The sequence below is a fragment of the Fukomys damarensis genome, unplaced genomic scaffold, assembly GCF_012274545.1.
Source record: "Fukomys damarensis isolate Sample0158 unplaced genomic scaffold, DMR_v1.0_HiC HiC_scaffold_35, whole genome shotgun sequence".
Classification (NCBI taxonomy): Eukaryota; Metazoa; Chordata; class Mammalia; order Rodentia; family Bathyergidae; genus Fukomys; species Fukomys damarensis.
The window spans coordinates 1,502,559-1,525,357 of NW_022900947.1; the positions used below are offsets into that span (position 1 = coordinate 1,502,559).

The 22,799-nt window shown below is 50.7% G+C and overlaps 1 protein-coding gene across 3 annotated transcripts; it reads left to right on the forward strand.

Moving 5' to 3' along the window:
* The first annotated feature begins 1,709 nt into the window (after positions 1 to 1,709).
* On the forward strand, positions 1,710 to 21,954 carry Rnf4 (ring finger protein 4). 3 transcript variants are annotated; one of them, XM_033758847.1, is made up of 9 exons: positions 1,710 to 1,892; positions 2,898 to 2,949; positions 10,392 to 10,553; positions 12,937 to 13,051; positions 16,000 to 16,079; positions 20,163 to 20,172; positions 20,537 to 20,696; positions 20,931 to 20,979; positions 21,368 to 21,954. In XM_033758847.1, exons 3-9 carry the CDS (start codon positions 10,545 to 10,547, stop codon positions 21,515 to 21,517), a joined length of 573 nt encoding a protein of 190 aa, XP_033614738.1. In that variant the 5' UTR covers positions 1,710 to 1,892; positions 2,898 to 2,949; positions 10,392 to 10,544; the 3' UTR covers positions 21,518 to 21,954. The 3 variants fall into 3 exon arrangements, with proteins under 3 accessions (XP_033614738.1, XP_033614737.1, XP_010640034.1); XM_033758846.1 differs by lacking the exon at positions 2,898 to 2,949; XM_010641732.3 differs by lacking the exons at positions 1,710 to 1,892; positions 2,898 to 2,949 and adding an exon at positions 2,357 to 2,445.
* Positions 21,955 to 22,799: the final 845 nt, after the last annotated feature.

Genomic DNA, 22,799 nt, shown 5'->3' on the forward strand with positions numbered 1-22,799 from the left:
AAAATTTATTGAGAGAAAGCCCCAGACGGGTGAGTTGCCCACTTCAGATTCTTATGTTATTATGCTACCAGGGAGCTTCCCAGACTTAGTTTCTTCACTTTTGTCTTCCTAATTGCTCAAGCCCAGTTGCCTCTGTCTTTCTAATTGCTGCTTTTGTCTAGCTGCAGAGGTTAGAGGTGTTTTATTATTATTATTATTTTTGTTTTTTTGGTACCGGGGATCAAACTCAGGACCTTGCATTAGCAAGGCAGGTGGCAGCACCACTGAGCTAAATCCCCAGCTCTTATTGTTTGTTTTTTTGAAACAAGGTCTCACATTATGTTGTTGAGACTGACCTGGAACTCACTATGTAGCCCAGGCAGTCTTGAACTCACAGCGATCCTCCTGCCTCAGCTTCCCAAGTGCTGGGATTACAGGCATGCACCACCATGCCCAGCTTTGTTAATTTTTAATAAAGCTCCATGAGGCTTTCATCCTATCTTTTATCTAGGGAGCCCCCTACATTGTGTAGTCCAGGCAGGCCTGGTGGAACTGAAGATGCTCCAGCTTCAGCCTTTGGAGTGATGGGATTACAGGTGTGGACTACCTTGCCTGGATCAACGGTCTGGTTCTGATCTGCTTCGTCATTCCCATTAGTGACTCAGTCTTCCAGGGTGAAGCCCTGTCTAACAAACCTATCCCAAGCATCTGAGATACCTTCACACACACACTGCCTGAGTACACCTAGGGACCAGAGAGGATGGCCATGAGTCTAGCCTACACAACAGCAACTCCCCCTTCACTAAATCCAGATCCAAATCCAGCCTGGGGACCAAAGCTGAAGAAACCCATACTCAGCTCTCTAGTCTGATTCTGGTCCATACCCACAAACGGGTTTCCAAATTCTTCCTTTGACATCCTCTTCACACAGGCGAAGGAAACAGTGATCTGCCTAAGCAGCGGGATTTCAAAGTCAGGTGGGGAGGCTGCCGCAATCTCTCGACCCTGGGAGTTGCACAGCTGCCTTCGAGACCCGAGAGTGGCTTCTGCGGGGCCACAGCCCTTCTTCCCCAGGTCGTTCTTCTGGTCCCGACACCTGCTGTCGCCAAACAATCTGGATTCCGCAGGTGACTTGGCGCCTGGGCCCTCCAAGACCCGGTCCCCACCCTTCTTCCCGGTCCCACGGTCCCCAGCTCGACGCCGCTTCCTCCCAGATCCAGATCCAGGCTCGGGTCCCCACCGATAGAGGGGTGAGGCGGAGCTCCCGGATCTCTTCCAACCATTAGTATGCAAGGGCCTGGCACGAGGGGTGTGGATCGGGCGGATTATCAGATACTGCAGGTTGCGGAGCTGTTTCCTCACAAAGGCTTCCTTAACAGGAGAGGAAACTGAGGCCCGGAGAGGGGCACGGACTGGCTGGCGGGAACTCATGTTTTTCTCCACGCCGCCAGCCGGCCCAGTCCGGCAAGGGGTACAACCGCTGGTGAGCACGGTAAGGCGTGGCTCAGCGGCTTCAGACACCACCACCCGGGGTTAAAGGGTCAACCAGACGCAGACAGCGCTTCCGCCGCAGCAGAATCGACTCCCGAGAACCCTTGCGGGCAGAGCGGCGCCAGGGCGCTCTCGCGGGAAGTGGGAGCTCGGGCGCACGAGCGTGGGCGGGGCCGGAAGAAGGCGCATTTCAAAGAGGTGATGACGGTTTCCTTATCCAATAGAATTGAAAACAAGCCTCCTTAGCCTGTGGAGCAGGGGCGTAGAGGCAGAAGCAGCCAATGGAAATTCGTGAGGGGCGGGGAAGACTCCTGCGGAGCGGAAGTGGGTCGCTTTGAGACGGCGGAGTCTTGCTTGAGCGGGTCTGCTCGGCGGCTCCCGAAGGTGCTGCCTAGGTCCAGCAGGTTGGCGACAGTGACTAGGTAAGCTACAGTTAAGGGCAGCCTTCGTGGGAAAGGAGCGGCACGTCCAGGCCGGGGGGAAGCGGCTTTCGGGCGGTTTTGTAGCCTTTAGAGGCCTCGGCGCTCGTCTGGCGCGGCTTGGAAGTGCTCGAACCCGGCACCAGCGCGGGGCCTCTCTGGAGCTTTGGGCCGACTCCGCCCACTTCGCCGTAGTCTGAGCGGGTGCCCAGGCCGGGTCCGGCACGGCGCTGGCGTCCCAAGTGGGTAGGCCGCCATGTGAAGCTGGACTCCGCTCGGCGGGCCCGCGTCTGCTGCCGAAGGAGGGAAACTGAGGCACGGGAAGGGGTGGGACGCGCCCAAGGTCACTCGAAGAGCCAGGCGGGGGCGCGCAGTTCGAGGGGAGGTCTAGACAAGCTCATTTGTTTCCCGATGACGATGCTTCCTTTGTGTGCCCGCGCCGCCGCCCCGCCATCGAGGAGCCGCGTGGCGGGGCCGTTCTGGGCCGAAGGTGCCGGGTACAGGGGGGTAGACCCGGCTCCGGGCGCTGAGTGGGGCCTTACCTCCGGGCTCCCAGGTGAGTGAGACGTGTGGCTGGGCCTCGGGGCCCCTCGCCTTCGGAGCCCCGGCGTACGGGTGTACGACGGTCAGTGCCCGGTAAACACCGCTTGCCCACCTTTTAGACCTTACAGGGAGGAGGAAAAGAGCAGAGCTTGGCGAGCCACGTTGGTGGATATTTTAGTCTTTGTCTGGTTCTTGTCGGTGTTCAGGGCCCATCGTAGCGTTTATTTTGGTTCTTATCCATTGAGTTATTGAGCCAGACCTGGGGTCTCAGCTCTGCGTACCACCGTGCCATGCGCTCAGTTTAGGCTGCCCGACTGTTCGGGAAACTGGGACCCGGAAAGGTGAGATAGTTGGACACAAGATCACACAGCCAGCTAGGTGGCAGCAGATTTAGTCTAGTTTCTGAATGTGTGGAAGGGAATCTTTTGTTTTTCCTGGTGATTTTGCTTTTTTTTGTTTGTTTAGTTTTGTTGCTGCTACCGGGGATCGAACTTAGGACCTCGCACTTGCCAGGCAGGTACTGTGCCACTGAACTACATCCTCGGCCCGATTTTGCTTTTTAATGGAGAGACCATTGGATTCAGTTCTACCTGCGCGAGATGAATTGTAATTGCTGGCTTTTGTATTTCCTATTTTTGTATGCCAACTCGCATTCCAGAATCTTGCTTTAAAAGCCCTTTTTGCCACCACTGTAATCCCAGCGGGAGGCTGAGACTGGATTGCCTCCAGTTCAAGGCCAGTTTGAACTACATAGCCAGACCTTGTCTCAAAAAACAAAGACAGAGAATCTTGTTTTAATAGTGTTCATCACCTTTTTGGTTTGTTTATTTGTTTATTTAATTTATTTATTTATTTTGAGGCAAAATAAATAAATGCCTGAATTCACTGAATAGCCTAGGCTGGCCTTGAACTCCTGGCGATCTGCCTGCCAAAGCTTCCCTGGGCCTCCCAAGTTCTGGGATTACAGGCGTGTGCCACCATGCCTGGCTAACCTTAATTACCTATCTCTGTAAGGAGCTTTTTCGGGCATTGATTTCCTAATCACCACCTCCATGAACTTTTACTGCCATTTTTGTTTGGTATTTTGGTACCAGAGGATCGAACTCAGGACCTCACACTTCCCAGGCAAGTGTGCTGCTGAGCTAAGTCCTTGGCCCTTTACTGCCATGTATGTGTGTGTGTGTGTGTGTATATATATATAAAACTATTTCGTGTATATTTGTGATCTGTACATAGAGTAAGATTTTGCGCTGTTTTTGAGAATGCATGCCTTTAAATACTGGAAAATAGTACTATATCAAGGTCTTCTGCATGCAGAGCTTTCTGCTTGGGGTATAACTAGCAACAAGGTGGGCATAGTGCTAGCCCTTCTGGGCCTGAGGGAGGTTGGAGAACATGAAAGGAAATCCCTGCACTACAAATTAGAGGGTGCAAGAAATGTGGTGAGGGTTGGGTCTGGATGAAGGAAGTAAGCAGGGATGAGGCCCCAGAGGTCTTTGGGGTGCCCTTCACATAAAGGAGTTCACAGTTTACTGCATGCCATACCATTAAATGCTAAGCTGGGAAGGAACACAGTTGGCTGTGTTAAAATTACTGTGGCTGTGAGAAGGATGTATTATTAGAAAGGTGGATGAGGCTAGTGGTCTTGGAGCTGGGACCTGTGTGGCACATGCCTGTAATCCCTGCTACTAGCTCTTGTAAGGCAAGGTTTCAGCAAGGTCTATGGCTGGTAGTTGGCACCCCCAACAATTTCTGGAAAAGATTTGGGGTGCTTAATAAAATGCAGAGTAATTCTGTGCTGTATATAAAAGATGGTCAAAGATTGTATTATGTGATCAGTATCTTATTTTGAAATGACTTACCTATATATTTTACTGTTCCCAGGTTGGGAGGATAATAATTTTTCTTTTCTCCCAAGAAGGGGTCCAATTATATATATTTTCAAGAAAGTTGATTCTCAGTGACTGCATTGTGTTCCTGAAAAACTTTGTTATTCCTGAGATTTCTCCTCCTCCTTTCAACCTGGGGAGGGGGCAGGGCCTGGGTCTTCCCTGTTTGCTGTACCTCATCTCTGTAGTCAAACTTGCTAAATTTGGCTGCTTGCTATGGCAGGTTTGTAACCATTACCAATATTTGTGCCTTTTGGGGGAGAGGGTTGCACGCTGGTGATTGAATCCAAGGAGCCCTGAGCCACATTCCCAGCCCTATTTGTTTTATTTTGAGATAAGGTTGTTCTAAGTTTCCCAGGCTGGCCTTGAACTTTTTTTTTTTTTTTTTTTTTTTGGTACAGGGATCAAACTCTGGACCTTGCAAGGCAGGCTGTGGAACCATTGAGTTAAATCCTGGCCTTTTTTTTTTTGAAACAAGGTCTCACTGTGTAGCCCCAGTTGGCCTTGAACTCACCTCCCTGGCAATCCTCTGCCTCAGCCTCCCAAGGGCTGGGGTTTATAGGCAAGCGCCACCACTCCAGTCTGTGGCCTTAAACTTTCAATCCTCCTGTCTCAGTCTCTTGAGTAGCTGGGATCACAGGCATGTGCCACCACATCTAGCTTCTAAGCACCTTCTGGGTTTCTGTTCTGGTCTTTTACTGCTCCTGCAAGTTGGAAACATGTCAAGTAGAGATGTTGTCTTCTGATCTTCCGTGGTGCTCATCTGTTCTAGATTTGTTTCCTAGGGCCTGTTGTGGTACACCCCTGTAACTCCAGCACTCCTGGGCCATTGAGCCTGGCTATTTCCCCATCTTTAGAACCCCTCTGCCAAGAAAAGCACCCTGGTGTTTCTTACACTTCTCTTCCATCTCTTTCAAACATTTAGTGAGTTCAATAATTCATTAGTTATAATATCACTGGGGAAAATTTATTTATATGCTGTGCCAAGTGCTGTGCTTATTTAGGGTAATAGTCGATTTAGAGTTATGTTTTTTAAGTTAAGGGACTGCAGTAAAAGAAGTGATGAAATTGGAATTCAGAAGAGAGAATTAAAGTAACCTTGAGATAGACCTTGTAAGGGTGGATACAAATCTCCTGAGGTGTAGGCTAGGAGTGGTAGGACTTTTACCCTCTACAGAATGTGACACTGTGATGGGAAAGAACCCAGGGAGGGTGGTGATACCCAGGGTACCTGGAGTGAAGTGCAGTTGCTTCTGCTAGAAGTCCTTATTTGAAAGCAAGGATTTGTCCCAGTGGGATTGATGCAGTAGGGAACAATTTTGAACATAATGTGAATTTGATTTTCCTGATCTCAGTTTCTCTGTGAGAGAGACTAGATGATCACAGAAAATGAACCCAGCTGTGTTAATCATCTTTTGTCACTGACAAAATACCAGAACTTAACAAAGAGGAAGGATTAATTTTGGCCGATGGTTTCAGAGTTTTCAGTCCCCGGTCATTTTGTTTCTTTGGACCTGTGGTAAGGCCAGACCTGGGGGTGTGTGTGGCAGAGCCAGGTGCTTACAAGGCTGGGTGCCAGGAAGCTAAGAGAAAGAGGAAGGAGCCAGCCAAAGCCTGGTCCAAGGCACACTCAACTTCCTTCCATTAGCCCTACCCCCTGAAGTCTCCACCACCTCCCAATGACATGGCCAGCTGGGCACCAAGCCTTCAACACATGATCTTTTAGGGGATGTTTAAGGTCTAAACCATAACTGCAGCTGGACCAAGCTGCGCATTACACATGGAAGCATCTGCCAGCTATCTCTGTGGACTTCTTGTGTGAGAGCCATGCCCCTAAGGGCTGATACAGCATTCACACCATTCCCCATCCTCAGGCTGTGGACCTTTCTGGAGCCCACAACCATGAGCAAGCTCAAAGTAGCAGTTAGTGTTTCTTAACTTCTTCCATTGAGCAGGAGTCCATAACTTCAGATGATGATTTGGGACCATATTCTGTGGGCAGTGTTTGTGATCATGTGGGAACCCTCAGGGTATTCTTAGGTCTTTTGGAGCTGGCTGGCTTTTTGAGTTGCCTAGTGAAGGTTAACTTCATTGGATTCACGTAATAATCTTTTTTTCTGCTTTCCTATCTTTTTGCCTCCTTAAGAGCATTACTATTATAGTAAATACACTGTAGTGCTTGTTTTTATCAAAATAGGTGCATCTTTTCAGTTAGAATATGCTCTCCATGAGTTGGTCTTTTGTTTGATAAACTATACACAGTTGGTTCTTCAAATCCATGGGTTCTATTTCTATAGCTTCAACCGAGGATAAGAAATACTTAGAAGAAGGGTCAGGGATTTAGCTCAGTAGTACCACACCTGCCTTGCAAGAGAAAGGTCCTAAGTTTGATCCCCAGTACAAAAAGAAAAAATACTTAGAAGGACTAGGGATGTAGGTAAGCAGTTAGCACTGAGGGATTACCTAGCATGCAGGAGGCCATTCCTCCTTGGATTCTTTTGCTTGATTCAGATTGAAATCATGAGTCTGTAGTGTGCAGCTCTGCTAGCAGTCCTGACATCAGATAACATCAGGTAATGCTAGATGCCTACAGTGAAATAGCCAGCAGCTGGTTACTGCTGCTCATGGCTGTCTCTGTCCACATTACTCAGGATAATAGATGTACAGGACTTTTGGGAACCCACACTATCCCAGAAATCATCATGAGCAGATTTACAGGAACACTGATGTGAGTCTTCAACAGACTCTGTGCTGCAGCATGGTGGGGACCAAAACAGGAGGGTTCCCTCCTGGGCAAAAGCTCAGAGGTGCCTAGGAAGTTCTGCTTATGTAGCCTTTTGCAGGCCTGTGTAGTCAGGGTGAGGCCCCAAACCAGGAAATCTTCTGGAAAGTTGCTGTGAGCCTTGGGTATGCAAATAAGGGGCCCAGCACCCTCCCTTCCTTATCTCAGCCACACCAGGGTGCCCCTCTCTGCTCCCCAAAAGGCAACAGTATGGTCTGAGGAGAGGGAGTACTATGCTGCCTGGCTGCACTTCAGTTGGAATGAAGAATGGCAGTTTGATGACCAAAAAGGACCTGATGCAAACTCTCCTGGCCCAATGCGGGGTGGGTGGGTTCATGCTGGCCACCAGCCAAGTCACACCCCATCCATCCAGTTCAGGGACAAATGAGAGTCAGGCACTTCTGTCTGTCTCAGTGATCCCAGCACCAAATAAATACTTGGGATAAAAATGCTTCTGTGCTGAACATATACAAACTTGTTTTTTCCTTGTCATTATTTATCTTTCTTTATTTTGGTTGAGGCAGGGTCTTGCTATATATCTCAGGCTGGCCTGGAACTCATGAGGTAGCCCAGGACGGGTTGGAACTCAAGCCTGCCTCAGCCTCCCAAGTGGTGGGATTACAGGTGTGCCCACCATGCCTAATTTCTCATTATTTCTTTATATAGTATAACAACTACTCATGTAGTATTTACTTTGCATTAGGTGCATATAATCCAGGGATTATATGGGGAGAGGTGTGCAGGTGAGATGCAGACTCTGCCGTTTCCTTTGAGAAACTCGGGTGTGGGTGGACTTGGTGTCTGTATCCGTAGCATCCTGGACTTAACTGTGTGTACTGAGCAGTGGCCCCATGTAGTCCCTGGTATAGCTCCTGTCCCAGACAAAATTGCCGTTGGGTGCTAGAAACCACACTGAGCACACAGATGAGGCCTTACCACAGTGAAATAAGAAGTGAGCTTCATTTTATTTCTTTTGTGCCTTGCCCACCTGTGCCTGTGCCGTTCCCCCGGCCCGCCCCGTTTCCCTTTTCTGCTGTTCCTTTCTTTACTCAGGAATGCAGAGGTCTGGGATTGGCTAACACTGCCATTTTGTTTTTGTTTTCTGATAGGGTTTCACTATATAACCCAGGCTGGCCTCAAACTGGTAACACTCCTGCCTCAGCCTCCAGAGTACTGAGATTACAGGATGTGCACACCACACTTGGCCTGCACTCTTCTTGCTTGCCTGTTTGTTTCTAGCCATATCACAGTCCATATACATGTTAAACCCACAGGCAGATGCCAGGCACACATCTGTGTATGTCATATTCCTGCTGTGGTGGCTTTACTGGGAGAAAAAATCCTAACAGTGACAGTATGGTGAAGTAGACCAGAAAGCCCCAAAGCCCACCTGTCTCCTTTGCAGCCAGTCACTTTCCTGTACTCTGCTGCCACCTGAGCCTTGTGGTCACTTGTGGTCTCCTCCCTGGCCGCAGTCTCACTTGTCTTCCTCTTTCCTTGGGCACATGGGTGCCATCTCTCCAACTGCAGGTCTCAGTCATGATCTGCATCTGAAGACCTTGACTGGCCTGCTCTTGGGGTGTGATTTGTGATCTGAACCTTTGTCACTTCTGCTGTTCCCACAGTCCCTCCCTGGGGCATCCTTCCTTCAGCTGTTTCTTGAGTAGCTCTGTCACTTCTGGTCTTCTGAGCTGGCAGCTTCTCCTGGCAACCCATTGGTCCTCAGCATAGTTTGGGCCTGGAGTGCAAATCTGCCTTGGTCCTTGGTGTCACTTCCTATGTCCAGCTCCCTGGCTGCTTCAGGACCCTCAGCCTATCTTTATCCTGTGTTCACTGTTCCTTCCTCTTTGAAAGAAGTGTGGGATTTTTGTGGTTTGTTTTCATTTTGGTTTTGTTTCTGTGGAGCTGGAGATCAAACCCAATGCCTCACACATGCCACACAAGTGCTCTGCCATTGGCAACACCTCCAGCCCCCAAAAAAGGGTTTTGTCTGAGCGCAGTCATTATTTCAGAATAGCCAGCTATATATACCTTGGTGTACATGTTTCTCAATGAAAAGTTTTGGAGTCATCGCATCTAGCCAGTAAGGACTGACTGCTGCTCTGGTGTTGGTGGTGAGGCCATCATTAGCCATTACACTGTGGCTCCCAAGTCCTGCTCCTTCTGTGATCACAAGGGACTGCTGGGTTTGTCTCTGCACGGAAGGATGCTGGGCCCTTTGCTCCCAGGGAGGGCTGGAGGACAGGGATGCTAAAAGAAGGGGGAAGCAAAGGTTCCTTTCTAGAAACACTGTTTTCTATGTTAAAATTGATTCTGGTGGGCCAGGATATCTAGCTCAGGGGTTCTGCTGCTTGCCTTGCAAGCACAAGGATCCTAGTTTGATCTCTGGTACCAAAAAGAAAAAATTGATTCTAGCATCAACAGTATTCTAAGAATGTGATCTGGCATCAGATGCCTCCCTGTGAATCGAGGCTGTGCTATTTACTCATTGTGGACTTGAGGCAAGTTCCTTTTTTTTTTTTTTAGGGATCAAACAGTTTACACTTGGGAGGCAGGTGTGGTGCCACTGAGCTAAATCCCCAGCCCAAGATCCTTCATTTTTGAATACCCTTGACTTGGAATGATAATTTTCAAGGGGAAAAAAAGCCTGTGTTGTGCAAGTGTGTCCAAATATAAGGCACTTACCGGGACCAGAAACAAGTAGCTATTGGGACCCAGGAATTACAGTGGTCTGGAACCATGCAGTGATCGGAATGGTCTTGGGCATGCTAGGGCCATTTGGGGAGCTTCCTGCTGGGTGCTGGGAGGAGATGGCTCTTGTCTCCTCCAACGCCCCACACCTTTGGAGGGTGACTGGAGTCAACGTTGAAGAGCCTGAGGCTTGGGGTTTCCTCATTGCTGAGAAGGTGGTGTGGGCAGATGTGGGTGTTAGCAGGCACTTTTGCCTGTAAGGGGCAGTCTGGGTGGATGGTGTGGCTCTATGGTAGAGTACATGAGGTCCTGAGTTCGGTCCCCTTGAAGCAGGCAAGCAGGAGATGTTGTGGTTCTGATTTCAGGTTTTGGGATAAAGTGGTCCTGTGTACAACAGACATTATTTCATTGGCTGAGGATAACTTGCTCAGTGGTGCAAGTTATTTCCTAAGAAGAATTGATATTGTGAACTTAAATTGCATGAAATGTTTGGCAGAGTGCCCAGATGACAAAAAGGACTGGTAAATTATTGATCTGAACTTTGTTGTCAACAGTGCAGGTGCCAGCATTTATCAAGTTGTTATCTTTGTTTTTCAGAACTTCAAGATACTGGAAATCTGCCTGGCTCCAAATTCTCTGTAAGCTGGAAGATGAGTAACCAGTGGGCATGAGAGGCTGAGAACATTAGACTTCACTGTAAACCTCGGTGTAGATTGCTTCCTTTTCTGTAGTTTGGAGCCAGAGAGCACAATGAGTACAGTAAGTTTTAGCAGCTTGTGAATTTTATTTTCAGGGCTAAGCAACTACTTTGTTCCTTGTAGCATGTTAAAGTGTGGACCATAAGAGGCTTCTATGCGACCCTGGCTCTAGGAAGTGTGTTTCTGTTGGTTACACCAGCCTGCTCATCCCAGCTGAGTTCCAGGTGCTAGAGGGAGAGCCCCAAGACAGACAGAAGGCTGAGAAGACCTTGGGGTCCTGTGGTCCATACCTTCAGAACAGTGGTCCATGTCCTGGAAAAATGAAGGCTCTTGAGTTTTTTAGTTATTTGCAGCTCAGTTTTCCCTTAACCCTTCTGTGTGGCTTACCTGTGCTCACCATGAGCCTGAAGGTATTGCCCTGCTGAGGGGCTAACTCCTGCGAGTGACCAGGACAGTTTTGTGACTGCTATTTAAGCTGTCATCACCCTGAGGCAGCTGCGGTTGGTGCAACCCCCATGTCTTCTGGAGCTCCTTGAGCTCTAGAGCAGATTCTGTCAGCTCTTGAAGGTTGCTAATCTGATCCAAACTCAGTACAGGCTTACTTCGTTGTCTGGCAGGCCTATCAAGTTGGGGAGGGGCAGTGATGGGAGGAGTGAACAGGGCAGGACTCCTCCTGTGGTTCCTGCTCTTCCTTCTCCTCCTGATGACTTCCGGCCAGCTGGGAGCCTCTGTACCTGCTGTTGCTGTTTGTACCCAGTGGACTCTGTCCCTAGACCTGCCCTTGCCTCCCCTTGGCCTTTATCTGGAGATTGCTGCCCTTGCTCACCTGCAGGAAATAGATGTTCTTAGCCTTCTCTCAGGAGCTCTGTCTCTGTGCAGACCAAATCTGGGCAGGCCAAACATTGTTGGCTTTATGGAGGGCGGGGGTGTGAGGAGAGGGGAAATAATTGGCTGCTGGGCATGGTGGCACATGCCTTAATCCTGGCACTCAGGAGGCTGAGGCAGGAGGGTTATGAGTTTGAGGCCAGTAGGACTATATAGTGAGTTCAAGGTTGGCCTGGACCAAATATAGCAGGATCCTGCTTTAAAAACAAAAAATCAAAATAATAAACTGGTTTAAATTCCTAAAAGGGCTTAAATAATTTCCATGGTTGTGATTGGATTGTCCACCTTCACCCAGAGCTGTGAGCCTCTACTAGCTCAGCTGGTGAACAGGAGAGTCATGATCCCAGTAATGGACAGGCAGAAGAACGGTTTTGCCTGAAGAGCCATCTTGAGATAACCCGTCTGCCCTCAAGAAGTAGGGGTGGAGGAGGACCAGTCCCCTAACCTGTTGTGGGAGGGAAGGGATGGGTGTCCTTTTGGATGGAGGTGACTTTTCAGTAGTTCTGGAAAGCTGGCAGTGGAACTTGGTTGTTGTTGGAGGATCAGTGCCCTTGAAGCAAAGAGCCGTTCCTCCCTCAGAAGCACTCATGTCTGACCCGTGTGCCCCCACCTCAAGAAAACAGGGGCTTGAACCCAGGACCTGGAGAATGCTGGCAAGCACTCTGCCACTGAGTGACATTCCCCATCCCTCCCCTGGGTGATGTGATTTCCTTGTTTTTGTTTGTTTCATGGTTCAGAGGATTGTGCCCAGAGAATTGAGCTACCTCCTCAGCCATTTTTTGCTTTTTAAGACAGGGTCTTTCTAAATTGCCTAGGCTGGGATCCAACTTGGAGTTCTTCTGCTTCAGCCTCCTGAACCTCTGGGATTCCAGGCACCTATGGCACCTGGTTCCCTTTGTGAGTTTCTGGCGGCTGTCACTTGCCTCTGGGCCCCCAGGGGATCCTTGGGAAGAGGTACCAAGTGAGCGTCTAGTTCCAAAGCTGAGTTTGTTAGGGCAATAGTCAGAATGCACAAGGAATTAAGCTTTTCTTTGTTTGTTGCCTGGGAGTTGGGCTGGTTGTGGGTGTTCTCTGTCTCATGCAAATCTTCCCTTTGTAAACAGTCCTTCCGAGTTTCTAGGAACAGTTTGCACCTTATGAGGCATCTGGAATTGGGACAAGGAGACCATCTTTGAGCCCCATACTTTTCATGTGTCAGCTCACGTCCTGCAGCAGCTCTGCAAGGCTGGGGCTGGTAAAGAACTTTACACTTTGGGACAAGTATCCCAGGTTGCCTGATGTGAGGGCCAGCAGGGCTCATGACTGAGAATCAGGACAGGTAGAGGGGATCTGAGCACTGGGACACTTCGTATCCGTACAGACTGATGGTTTAATGAAAACATTTTACTCTGGAGTTTCTAGTCACTGCATTTCAGATGGTTTCTCTCAGCATTCAGTGTGCATGAGTCTTGGGTTATGAAAGGATCCCAACCTGAGGGCTGCTTACTGGCTTTGTACTCCTCGGCTGAATCATTCCTATGTTGACCTCTTTATTCTTCCTTTCCCCTTGACACCCTCAGAGAAAGCGACGCAGTGGAACAGTAAATTCTAGACAAGCCCAGAAGAGAACTCGGGAAGCAGGCTCCACCCCTGAGATTGCCTTGGAAGCAGAACCCATAGAACTCGTGGAAACGGGTAAGACTGCCTGGGACACTGGACCCCGGCCTTAAAGCGGAGATGGTGTGGTCGGAGGGAGCACACACCCTAGGCCTAGGCAGCACCCACGTTGCCGTCCACCCACTCGCCCAGCCTCTTGTGCGTGTTCTGTGCTGTCTGAGCCCATCTCCTCCCTCCAGTGGAGCAATGGGGGGCCTCAGACATAAAGTTGTAGGTCAGGAAAGAACACTGGGGCCTGCCCGTTGAAGCTGTGTGAGTGTCTTCACAAAGCCTGTGCAGTCTTGCCTTTACCCACCTGTGTCTTTGGTCCCCTGGGATCTTCGTGGGTTTAAAGCAGCCGCTCAGCTGGGCCAGTTCTTCAGCTCCCTGCTGGTAAGGCAGCTGCAGGGAGACTGCCCTGGGCCACCTCTTCTGTTTGAAAGCATCCTGCATATGCTTGCCTTATAAAGTGTAAGGCTTCTCATTAGGACCAAAACTCCCAGGAAGGCAAACTTAACCAGTTGAGTTCCTGTGGCCAGTTTGGTTGGTTTGTTTTTTTATTTTGGTTTTTTGAGACAGGGTCTCACTATGTAGTTGAGACTGACCTGGAACTCACTATGTAGCCCAGGCTGGTCTCGAACTCACAGCGATCCTCCTGTCTCAGCCTCGAGTGCTGGGATTATAGGCGTGCACCACCATGCCCGTCTCTCAAGTTTGATTTAGACAGAGGCCAGATTGGGTTTTCCTTTCTGTCTACTGAGTAAATTGTCAGATGGCCAGAGTTGTGTCCTTTGTTCTGTGTATATTAAGGTGGTTTTTCTAACTGTGATGCCAGAGCACTTACAGGAGTGCAGCATGCAGGTCAGTGCTAGAGCCTGTGGTATTCTCACTTGGTACATGACACCCTCAGCGCCATCTGTAGCAGTGCCCTCCTCCCTCAAAATGAGGTTGTTCAGGGAGTGCACACCAGAGCAGGAACCATTGGCCTTGGGACCACTGTAGACTTACAGAGGAGCGGCCTGCTGAGAGTTACGTTTCTTGGGATTCTCTGTGTGATCTCTTCTCGCCATAAATCCTAAAATCTTTCCCCACTTTGTCTAGACCCTGGCCCTCAACTCCCAAAGCTAGTGCTGTCCCTGCATGTGGCATTACACAGGCATAGTCTTGTGGAGGACTTAGCATCTCAGATCAGGAAGCGGCATCTGTCTTCCTATGGGCAGTCTTCTCCCCGCACAAGGCGGGGGCTGAGCTGGCCCAGGCATGCTGCCTTGTCTTCAGAGCAGATGCGTCCAGGGCACTGACTGGCTCGTGATTTTGATGCATCAATGTGCGAGCAGGCTGTGCGAGCAGGCAGCTGTTCTTCATAGAGTGAAGGCTGTTTGTGTAAAGTATGGTGGATGTCTGCGATGTTTATGCTATACTTATTTCTGTCTTTTTCGTTTTTGTTTCTTTATTTGTGGTACCATGGGTTGAACCCAGGGCCTTCACACTGAGCTAGCTGTCCAGCTCCCCCCTCCATTGTTGAGACAGGATGAGTTAATTTTAAATGAATGTGTTTCCCAGTGTGGGCTCAAATTTGTGATCCTCCTGCCTCTGCCTCTTCGACTGCTGTGATTATAGACATCTGCCATTGCCTGGCTCTGAAACTTTAAATACAGATAGATATACCTCGCTTAATGACCAAGCGCTATCCCTATGACTAGGTTGTTAGATGAATCAGCTTTTAAATGGGGAATTGTATGTCTATAGTGGGCACATTACAGTATTCAGAACAAAGAAGTGGTCCAAGGAAAGTCCACCTTGGTGACTTTGCTATGATTTTCATAGTTCTTACATGCAGTGCTATAATGTGTAACAATGTAGTGCTATATGATACAATCAAATATGACACTACTGTATAAACAAAGTGAACTGTACAAAAAAAGACAGGCTCAACACGATGTATAGAACTGTTCAAGAGAAAAACAGGTGGTATGTCTGCGCAGTCATTAAACCGTACAGGAGTGCCTGTACAGGAAAAAAGGAACAAGTTAGGCCATGTTAATGCATTGGAGGTCACTTTCCCTAATGAAATATTAAATGAAACTGTTTCTAAAAATCTTGCCGAGCGTGGTGGCATACATCTATAATCCTAGTACTCAGGAGGCAGAGGCAGGAGGATCACTGTGAGTTTGAGCACTGTGAGCCTGTGCTATGTAGTGAATTCAGGGCCAACCTGAACTACATAATGAGACCCTGTCTCAAGAAAATAAAAATAAAAATCTTGCCACACTTATAATCCCAGCTACTTGGGAGGCTGAGGCAGGAAGATCACACATTCAAGATCTGACAAGGTAACTTAGATCCAGTCTTCAAAACTAAAAAAGACATTTTAAAAAATCTTAGCCTCATGCTTTTTTTTTTTTGTACCAGGGCTCAAACTCAAGTTCTTCTGCTCACGAGGCAGGTGCCAGAACCACTGAGCCAAATCCCCGGCCCCACCTTTTTTTATATATATACTGGGGATGGAACTCGGGACCTTGTGCTTGCAAAGCAGGTGACAGAACAACTGAGCTAAATCCCCAGCGCAGGCCTCATGCTTTTTAATGTTAAGAGTAACCAGAAACCAAATGGCTGTAGGTCTTTTTCTTTGGTTTATATAAACCAGAAGGTTGGGTCCGGGTTCCACCACCTGCCTTGCAAGTGCAAGGACTCAAGTTCAATCCCCGATAATAAGTAAGTAAGTAAAAATAAACAGAAGGCTCACTGCTCCTTGTCCCCACCTTCCAGACATAACTGCCACTGTCTGGTCCTTGAGCTTCCACTAGCACCCAAGCGACCATCTCAGCAGAATAGCTGGGACGTTTTTTCCATCTTGATCCCTGTGTTTGTTCCCCGGGAGTTTTTAGTGTGGCAATCAAGCTTGGCCCACACTGCATCCGAATCACTCCAGTTCAGAGGACTCGCGTGCCCACCCTTGGCTAACACTGACATGCTTTATTTTGAAGCTGGAGACGAAATCGTGGACCTCACGTGTGAATCACTAGAGCCCGTGGTTGTTGACCTGACTCACAATGACTCGGTCGTGGTAAGTGTTTATGTGATTGGTGGCTGGCAGCTGGTTTCATGGTTGGGTCCCTGGCCTGTGCTGGCATCGGAAGACCTGGCTCTCAGGTTACAGATCGCAGTCACTGCTTGTGCTGAGGAAACCTAGACATTCACTGACTGGGACCCAGCCTGAAAAATATTTCAAGGAAACCATCTGTGTGGCTTTGTTGCCAAGGGAGCAGGTTTTGTGACTCTGGTCTTTCCATAGCTGGGCATAGAAGTAATTTGGGGAGACTGCCGGGTTCCACACATTTTTCCATCCCTGTTTCCACAGTGTGCACCAGCTGTGTGACATTGGGTGTGTTACTAGGCCATGTTCACTCCATCAGTACACTGGGGACAGGTGGCTGGTTCAGTAGGGTGCTGCTGGGGAGATCAGAGTGCTTGCCACTTGGTGCAGTGCCCAGTTGGTGAGTTTCTGCCTTCCCAGCTGAAGGGAATGGGTGTGTTTGCTTGCACAGCCATCAAGTAGGTTCTTAGGTTCCAGGCACAGTGGCCAGTGAGCACGGTTTTGGGGAAAGCAGGAGCCCCGCCTTACCTGGTGCCTGGACCACCCTGACTCCAGGGAGGATGGTGCCTGTGAGACTATGTCCCCGTCCCAAAGCACCTGTGCAAGGCTCTGGTGGGGAGTGTGCAGGAAGGTCTGGTTCTGTAAATCATTAGCAGCTCGCTGTGGTAGATGAGCTCTGTGGAGCAGGGACACACATCTGTGGGCCTGGGACCCCACTGGACAGTGTTAGTTGTGTGGCAAGGGACACCACATCTCAGGAATGGGTGGTGCTCTAGCCCTGGAGCTGGCTGATTTAGTGTCACTGACCTTCAGAACATGGGCAAGCCATCTGCCTTGCTTAGAACTTCTCAGTCTTCACTGACAAGCCTTGAGGCTTTGTAGGACAGGGAGCTGTGGGAACAGATACGGCATCTGGTGTTGGTTAGAAGCAACTGGGCTGTGCTGTTGTCACCCCTAGCACATCACAAGAGCAGGTGACTTCAGGGGCGGTTGGGAGATAGGCATTTGTGCCTACGTTCTGGGGGTGTGCATGTTGAACCTTGACTCTTGTTCCCGTGTGCTCCCTGGAATCCAAGAAGTGCTTCATTTGTCGGGCTGAAGCTGCTGCCCAGGGCTGTCCTCTGATACTTGGCACACAGCACATCAAGCCTGGCCTGGTCTCTGCTTGCTCCAGGGGAGAGCCAGGAGGGTCGCACCACTGCTGTCCTCATATCTTTGCATGGTTGCCCAGACTGCTCTTGCTTGTGTCCTGCTGAACTTTCCCACTTCCCACTATTTCCAGCCTGGACCCTGCTCTGCTCTCCACTCCTGGTTAATCTGGGTGCATACCCTGTGGGCTGCTGGGAGTGAGATCTGGGAGCTATTGGTCTGACTGGATGTCCCCCAGCATGCTGTAGGTGGAAGGGTGATAGCTGGACAGTTCTGCTGTGGGAGGCAAGTCCTGGGCTCTGGCTGCAGATCTAACAATTGCTTCAGCTGCTGAGTGTGGGTTTTGTTTTTGTTTATGTTTTTGAGACAGTACCTTGCTAAGCTGCCTAGGTGGGGCTTGAACTTGCAGTCTTCCTGCTTTAGCTGGGGTTACAAGTGTGTACCAACTTGCCCAGAAGGAGTTGTTTCAGACTTAACAGCCTTTGCTTCATAAATATTCCCTTGAGCCAGGTGTGGTGGCGCATGTCTGTAATCCCAGCACTCGGGAGGCTGAGGCAGGAGGATTGCTGTGAGTTCGAGACCAACCTGGGCAACATAGTGAGTTTCTGTTAAGTCTCAACTACATAGTGAGACCCTGTCTCAAAAAAAGCCCCAAAAAACAAAAATAAATATTCCCCTTTTTTTGGTACCCGGGATCGAACTTGGGACCTTGTCCTTGCGAGGCATGTGGTGGCACCACTGAGCTAAATCCCCAGCCTTCCTCAAGTCTCGGATAAATGAGAAATGGGATGTTCTGACTGTGCTTGTACTTCAGAAGCATGGATAGGCGGTTTAGGTGACCAGACAGGTGTGCCTGCTTCATGTTTCCACTTGGTTTTAAAGACCTGGCCTGTTTCTTGCTCTCCAGAAACGGAGTCAGTCCAGCTGGGCAGAGTCCTGCAAGCCTGCGATCTCAGCATTCTGGGAAGCTGAGGCAGGAGGATCAAGTTTGAGCCCATCTTAGTAAGATCCTATCTCAGGCTGGGGATGTAGCTCAGTGGCACCATCCATGCCAGGCAAGTGCAAGGTCCTGAGTTTGATCTCAAGTACCAAAAATAACCAGACTGTCTCAAAAGAAGAAAGGGCAGGGGTACATGTACCAACTACTAGTGATGAATGTAAATTGTATTGCCAGTGTGTGCTAATTAAAAATTAAAGCTGGGGGTGGCCGGGGATTTAGCTCAATAGTGCCAGTACCTGCCTTGCAAGCACAAGGTCCTGAGTTCAGTCCCTTATAAAAAAAACAAAAATCAAAGCTGGGTGTGGCAGCACATACCTGTAATCCCAGCACTGGGGAGCCTGAAGCTAGCCTGGGGTTATACAGGGAGGCTCCATCTGGGGAGGGGGTTGGGATGAATCTCAGTACAAAAGTACTGGAGTCACCCCCAGTACAAAAATAAAAAAGAGAGATGTACAGAATAGACAGCAGAGTGTGTGCCCTTGGGGCAGTTCCCTGGGTATGGTGTTGCACTCCTGTTATCCCAGCCGGCATTAGAGGAGAGTGAGGCAGGAGGAACACTAGAGGCTGCTCTGAGCTACATAGTGAAACTGTCTCAAAAAAACAAAACCAAAACTAAGAAAGAGTCCAGCCGTTCAGACCATAGTCTTGAGTTGTTTGTGCTTGTCTGTTGGCCCTTTCGGTGGACATTGGTGGCGCCTCATGCACACTCTGCCTGGCAAGCATTGCAAGGATGCAGGGTCAGCACAGCTCTGGTGTCTCCACAGCTCTGGAGACACCTTGGGCCTTCCCCGAGACCAGCACTGTTGGCAGAGCCCTACCTTCTGGGCATCCCATGTCACCCTGGAAGAGGGAAGCATGCTCAGTGGCCCCAAGGGATTCTTTTCTCATCTGCAAAGGGCAGGCCTTCATGCCTGGGCACCGGGGTTCCACCATGAGGAGTCAAACCCCAAGCCTTTTCTAAGGACTGGAGCTCAGGGCAGGAATGTGTGCATGGTACTGGGGGGCCTGGAGGAGCTGGCTGCAGGCCGAAGTTGAGGAGTGGGATTGTCCCTGCACTGTGCCCTGGGTTTAAGGAGACACTGCCACAGCCCTCAATGGTGAACCTTTCAGAGCTTGGAGTGATACAAACGGCTTGCTGGGGCACGTGAGCTGAAGGGTCGCTATCAATGGCTGCTTCTCCTTGTTAGGAGCTTTGCCCTCGCAGTAGCATGACTGACAGACAGCAGGAGCATGGCTGCAGGGTGTCGGATGGTGGTAGACCTCCGTCACTGCAGGGCAGGGCACTTGTGAATGTGCCTGTTGTGTGGTGACTAAGATAGGGACATGGGCCATCCCTCAGATGGCCGGTGTCCAGCTTGACCAGAAGGTGGCAGAAACCATCCTCATGTGCCCTCTCAGCACTGGGGCAAGGATGTGGGGCATCTGGGTCCGCCCTGGGCATGTTGCTCCCTAGTCCGTCCCCACCTGACCTTTCCTTTAGCCATTCTGATAGCCTCTGTCTTTGGTAGTGGTTGGCGTTTACTGCGCTCTGGTCCTTGGCCCTGTGCTGAGAGTCCTCTGTCTCATTGCATCTTGGTGGTGGCACGGTAAGGTGTGGGCACTGGGTTTCTGCTTTTGAGAACAGGAAGCAGCTTCCAGGTCATAAGTCATCTCAAGGTCACACATCCAGGGCCTGGTGTAGCTGTGCTCAGGTGCCAGGACACTGCTGGCCAGCACCAGCGGGACCCTGTGTCAGCGCCTGGGAGGCAGTGACCCTCAGGGATCGTGGGGCTGACCAGGTGTGCATGGGTCCCCTGGGTTGGGCAAGGGTTCTCCAGAGGGTCTCGTGCTAGGAACTTTTAAGTGTGTCAGCCACTGAAGTCATACTGATTGCACTTTCTCTTTTTTCTCCCCCCTTTTCAAAGATCATTGAAGGTGAGTGGTTCCGTGTCCTTTTTCTCTGGGTTTGGAAGGAATCGGCATGGTTGGGGGCTGTGGTGCTACAGGCCTCACTAGACCATCTTCAGGAGTGAGAACCAAGAGCAGAAGGTGCCTGTGACTGCTGGGGTCAGACTCGCAGTCCGTCCCCTAGGCCTGCTAAAGAACCACAGTACCATGTCCTGTGAGCTGCTCCCTTCATGGCTGGCTGGCTGCACAGCAGCGGCTGGGGTGGCGATGGGAAGAGGGAGGCCTCGGGCAGGTGGCGCTGGAGGGGCAGAAGTCTCTCTGATGGTTGTCCCGGGGTGGGGGTCTCCAGAGGCCCAGGGCACAGTGCCCTGAAAATCGGCTCTCACTCTAGAGAGAAGGCGGCCAAGGAGGACTGCAAGGAGGCTGCGCCAGGACCACACTGACAGCTGTGTGGTGAGCAGTGACGATGAGGAGCTGTCCAGGGACAGGGATGTGTACGTCACCACTCATGCTCCCAGAAATGCCCGGGATGATGGCACCACAGGCCTGAGGTACCCATGTGCCCTGAGTGCTGCTGTGCTGTGGTGGGGGCCGAGCTGGTGTCGTGAGCCTGGGACTAACAGGACCCGGGCATGCAGGAGACTGTTCCCCAAGTTTCCCATCCCGGTGACCAGGCAGTCAGGCTGGGGGAGGGCCTCGGGTGGTGCCGCGCTGCTTGGGAGAGGCAAATAAGATGATTGGATGTTGATTTGCTGAGAAACTGACATCAAGCACTGTGGTTTTAGGCCTTCTGGCACCGTCAGCTGTCCCATCTGCATGGATGGATATTCAGAGGTGAGTGACCTACCTGTGGCTTCCACCCTGGGAATCTGCCCTCTGGGGTGACCCCTGTCTGCAGCTGTGCCTGGGTGGCCCGGCTCGCCAAGATCTGTGTGCCTCAAACATGGCAGTTCCTCTGGGTTTTGCAGTCCTCAGCTTGAGCCTGTCAGTGTCCTGGGCACAAGTGGCAGGTGGTCTTTTGGGTTCCCTGTCCTGTCCCTAACCACAGATAGCTGATGTTCACCGTAATCCCTTGTCACCCTCTATGCAGCTTCTGCTGGGATATTGGGGTCCCACCATAACCCTGGCTCTTCCTCCTGCTCCTCATCTCGGTGACAGCCATGGAGTAAGGTACTCTGGGACAAAGACACATTTAAAGTCTGTTCCTTTTTCTCTCTCCTAGATTGTGCAGAATGGGCGTCTCATTGTCTCCACAGAGTGTGGCCACGTCTTCTGTAGCCAGTGCCTCCGTGACTCACTGAAGAATGCCAACACTTGCCCGACTTGTAGGAAGAAGATCAGCCACAAACGGTACCACCCCATTTATATATGAAGAGCTGAGAGCCGAATGGATGGACAGACAGCCTGGCTGGGCTCTCTGCATGCTAATGCCTCCAGTTTCCTGAGCGCAACAAGACTGTTTCAAAACCAACTTCTGATATGTAAACTGCTCTTTCCTTCCCCACCCTCTTAGATCCTTTGTTATTGAGAGTTTATGCTGTGGAGCTGCATCCAGAGGTGCTCCAGGCCCAGCTCCTCACCTCTGCTCCTCTGGGCTAGGCTGGTCCCAAAGTAGGAGCAAGGATAGTAGGGCACAGTAGAGCTTGAGGTCTAGGGTCCGGCCTTTGTGGAGTCTGCTCTGTGCCAAGAAGTTTCCCTGTTGGCACACCCAGCCTCCCAGGAGCACGCCCTTCCCAGGCATCGGGAAGTCCCCCATCTCGCCTGCTTGCCACCCGGGGCTCAAGCTAGACCTGGCCCACTTGGCCCAAGGATCCCAATGCAGGGGCGGCCCTTGGACTTGGCTTCCCTGGGAGTCAGAGGCAACCTGCGATTCTGCCTGTTCTTTACCATTGATGTGCAGTGTTCTCTGCAAACCACGAGGACCTCTGCAGGGCAATCCCTGTTTCCTAAGAACGAAAAGTGCAATAAAGCCCGTTCTCACCCACGTCTCAGCAGTCAGGAGGTGGCGCTGCTGGCATCCTCCCCAGAGTCCTTGACCCGCCTGCGGAGCAGTGCCTGCCTGCCTATCTCTGCGTGCCAGCCGTTCTCAGGAACCTTCCCGTGCTCCAAAGTTCTCCACCTGGCATAGGATACGCAGCCCGAGGGCAGGCGTGCGTCTGAGTGTCCTTTCTCTGGTGAGAGCCGTCCTGTGCTGGCCATGTGCCCTCTGGCCCTCTGGTCCTCCGTTCCCGCTGCCTGGTGTCTGCCTCAGTAGATACAGGAGGTGGTGGCAGCACTTGTGGCCTTATAGCCGCTCATTTCCATGTCTGCCGAGGTCGCTGTCTCCGCTTTAGAGATACTGGCCCACCTGACCTGGCACTGGCTTGGCTTGTCCCCCTCTCTCATCGGGCCACACTTGTTTGCACAGCTGCGCTTCGCCTGTTTCGTAGGTTTTGGTTGGTGAGCCTGGTGGCTGTCCCTCTCTGCAGAGCCCAGCTAACAGCCTCTGCTCAACTACAGGTGTGTGGCACCTCAGGACCTCTCAGGGGCAGCAGAGTGACCCGAACTGGCTGGAGGGGCATCAGGACCCGGGCCAGTGGGAGTGGTCATGTGGGGCCGGCCTGCCTCACTGCCACACCTCCATCCTCAGAGGGCTTCAAGCCAAGCCAGTAGCC

Coding starts and splice junctions, on each gene's coding strand:
- Rnf4 (XM_033758847.1), top strand. Junction 13,052..15,999: donor CATAGAACTCGTGGAAACGG/GTAAGACTGCCT, acceptor TTTATTTTGAAG/CTGGAGACGAAATCGTGGAC. Junction 20,697..20,930: donor GATGGCACCACAGGCCTGAG/GTACCCATGTGC, acceptor CTGTGGTTTTAG/GCCTTCTGGCACCGTCAGCT.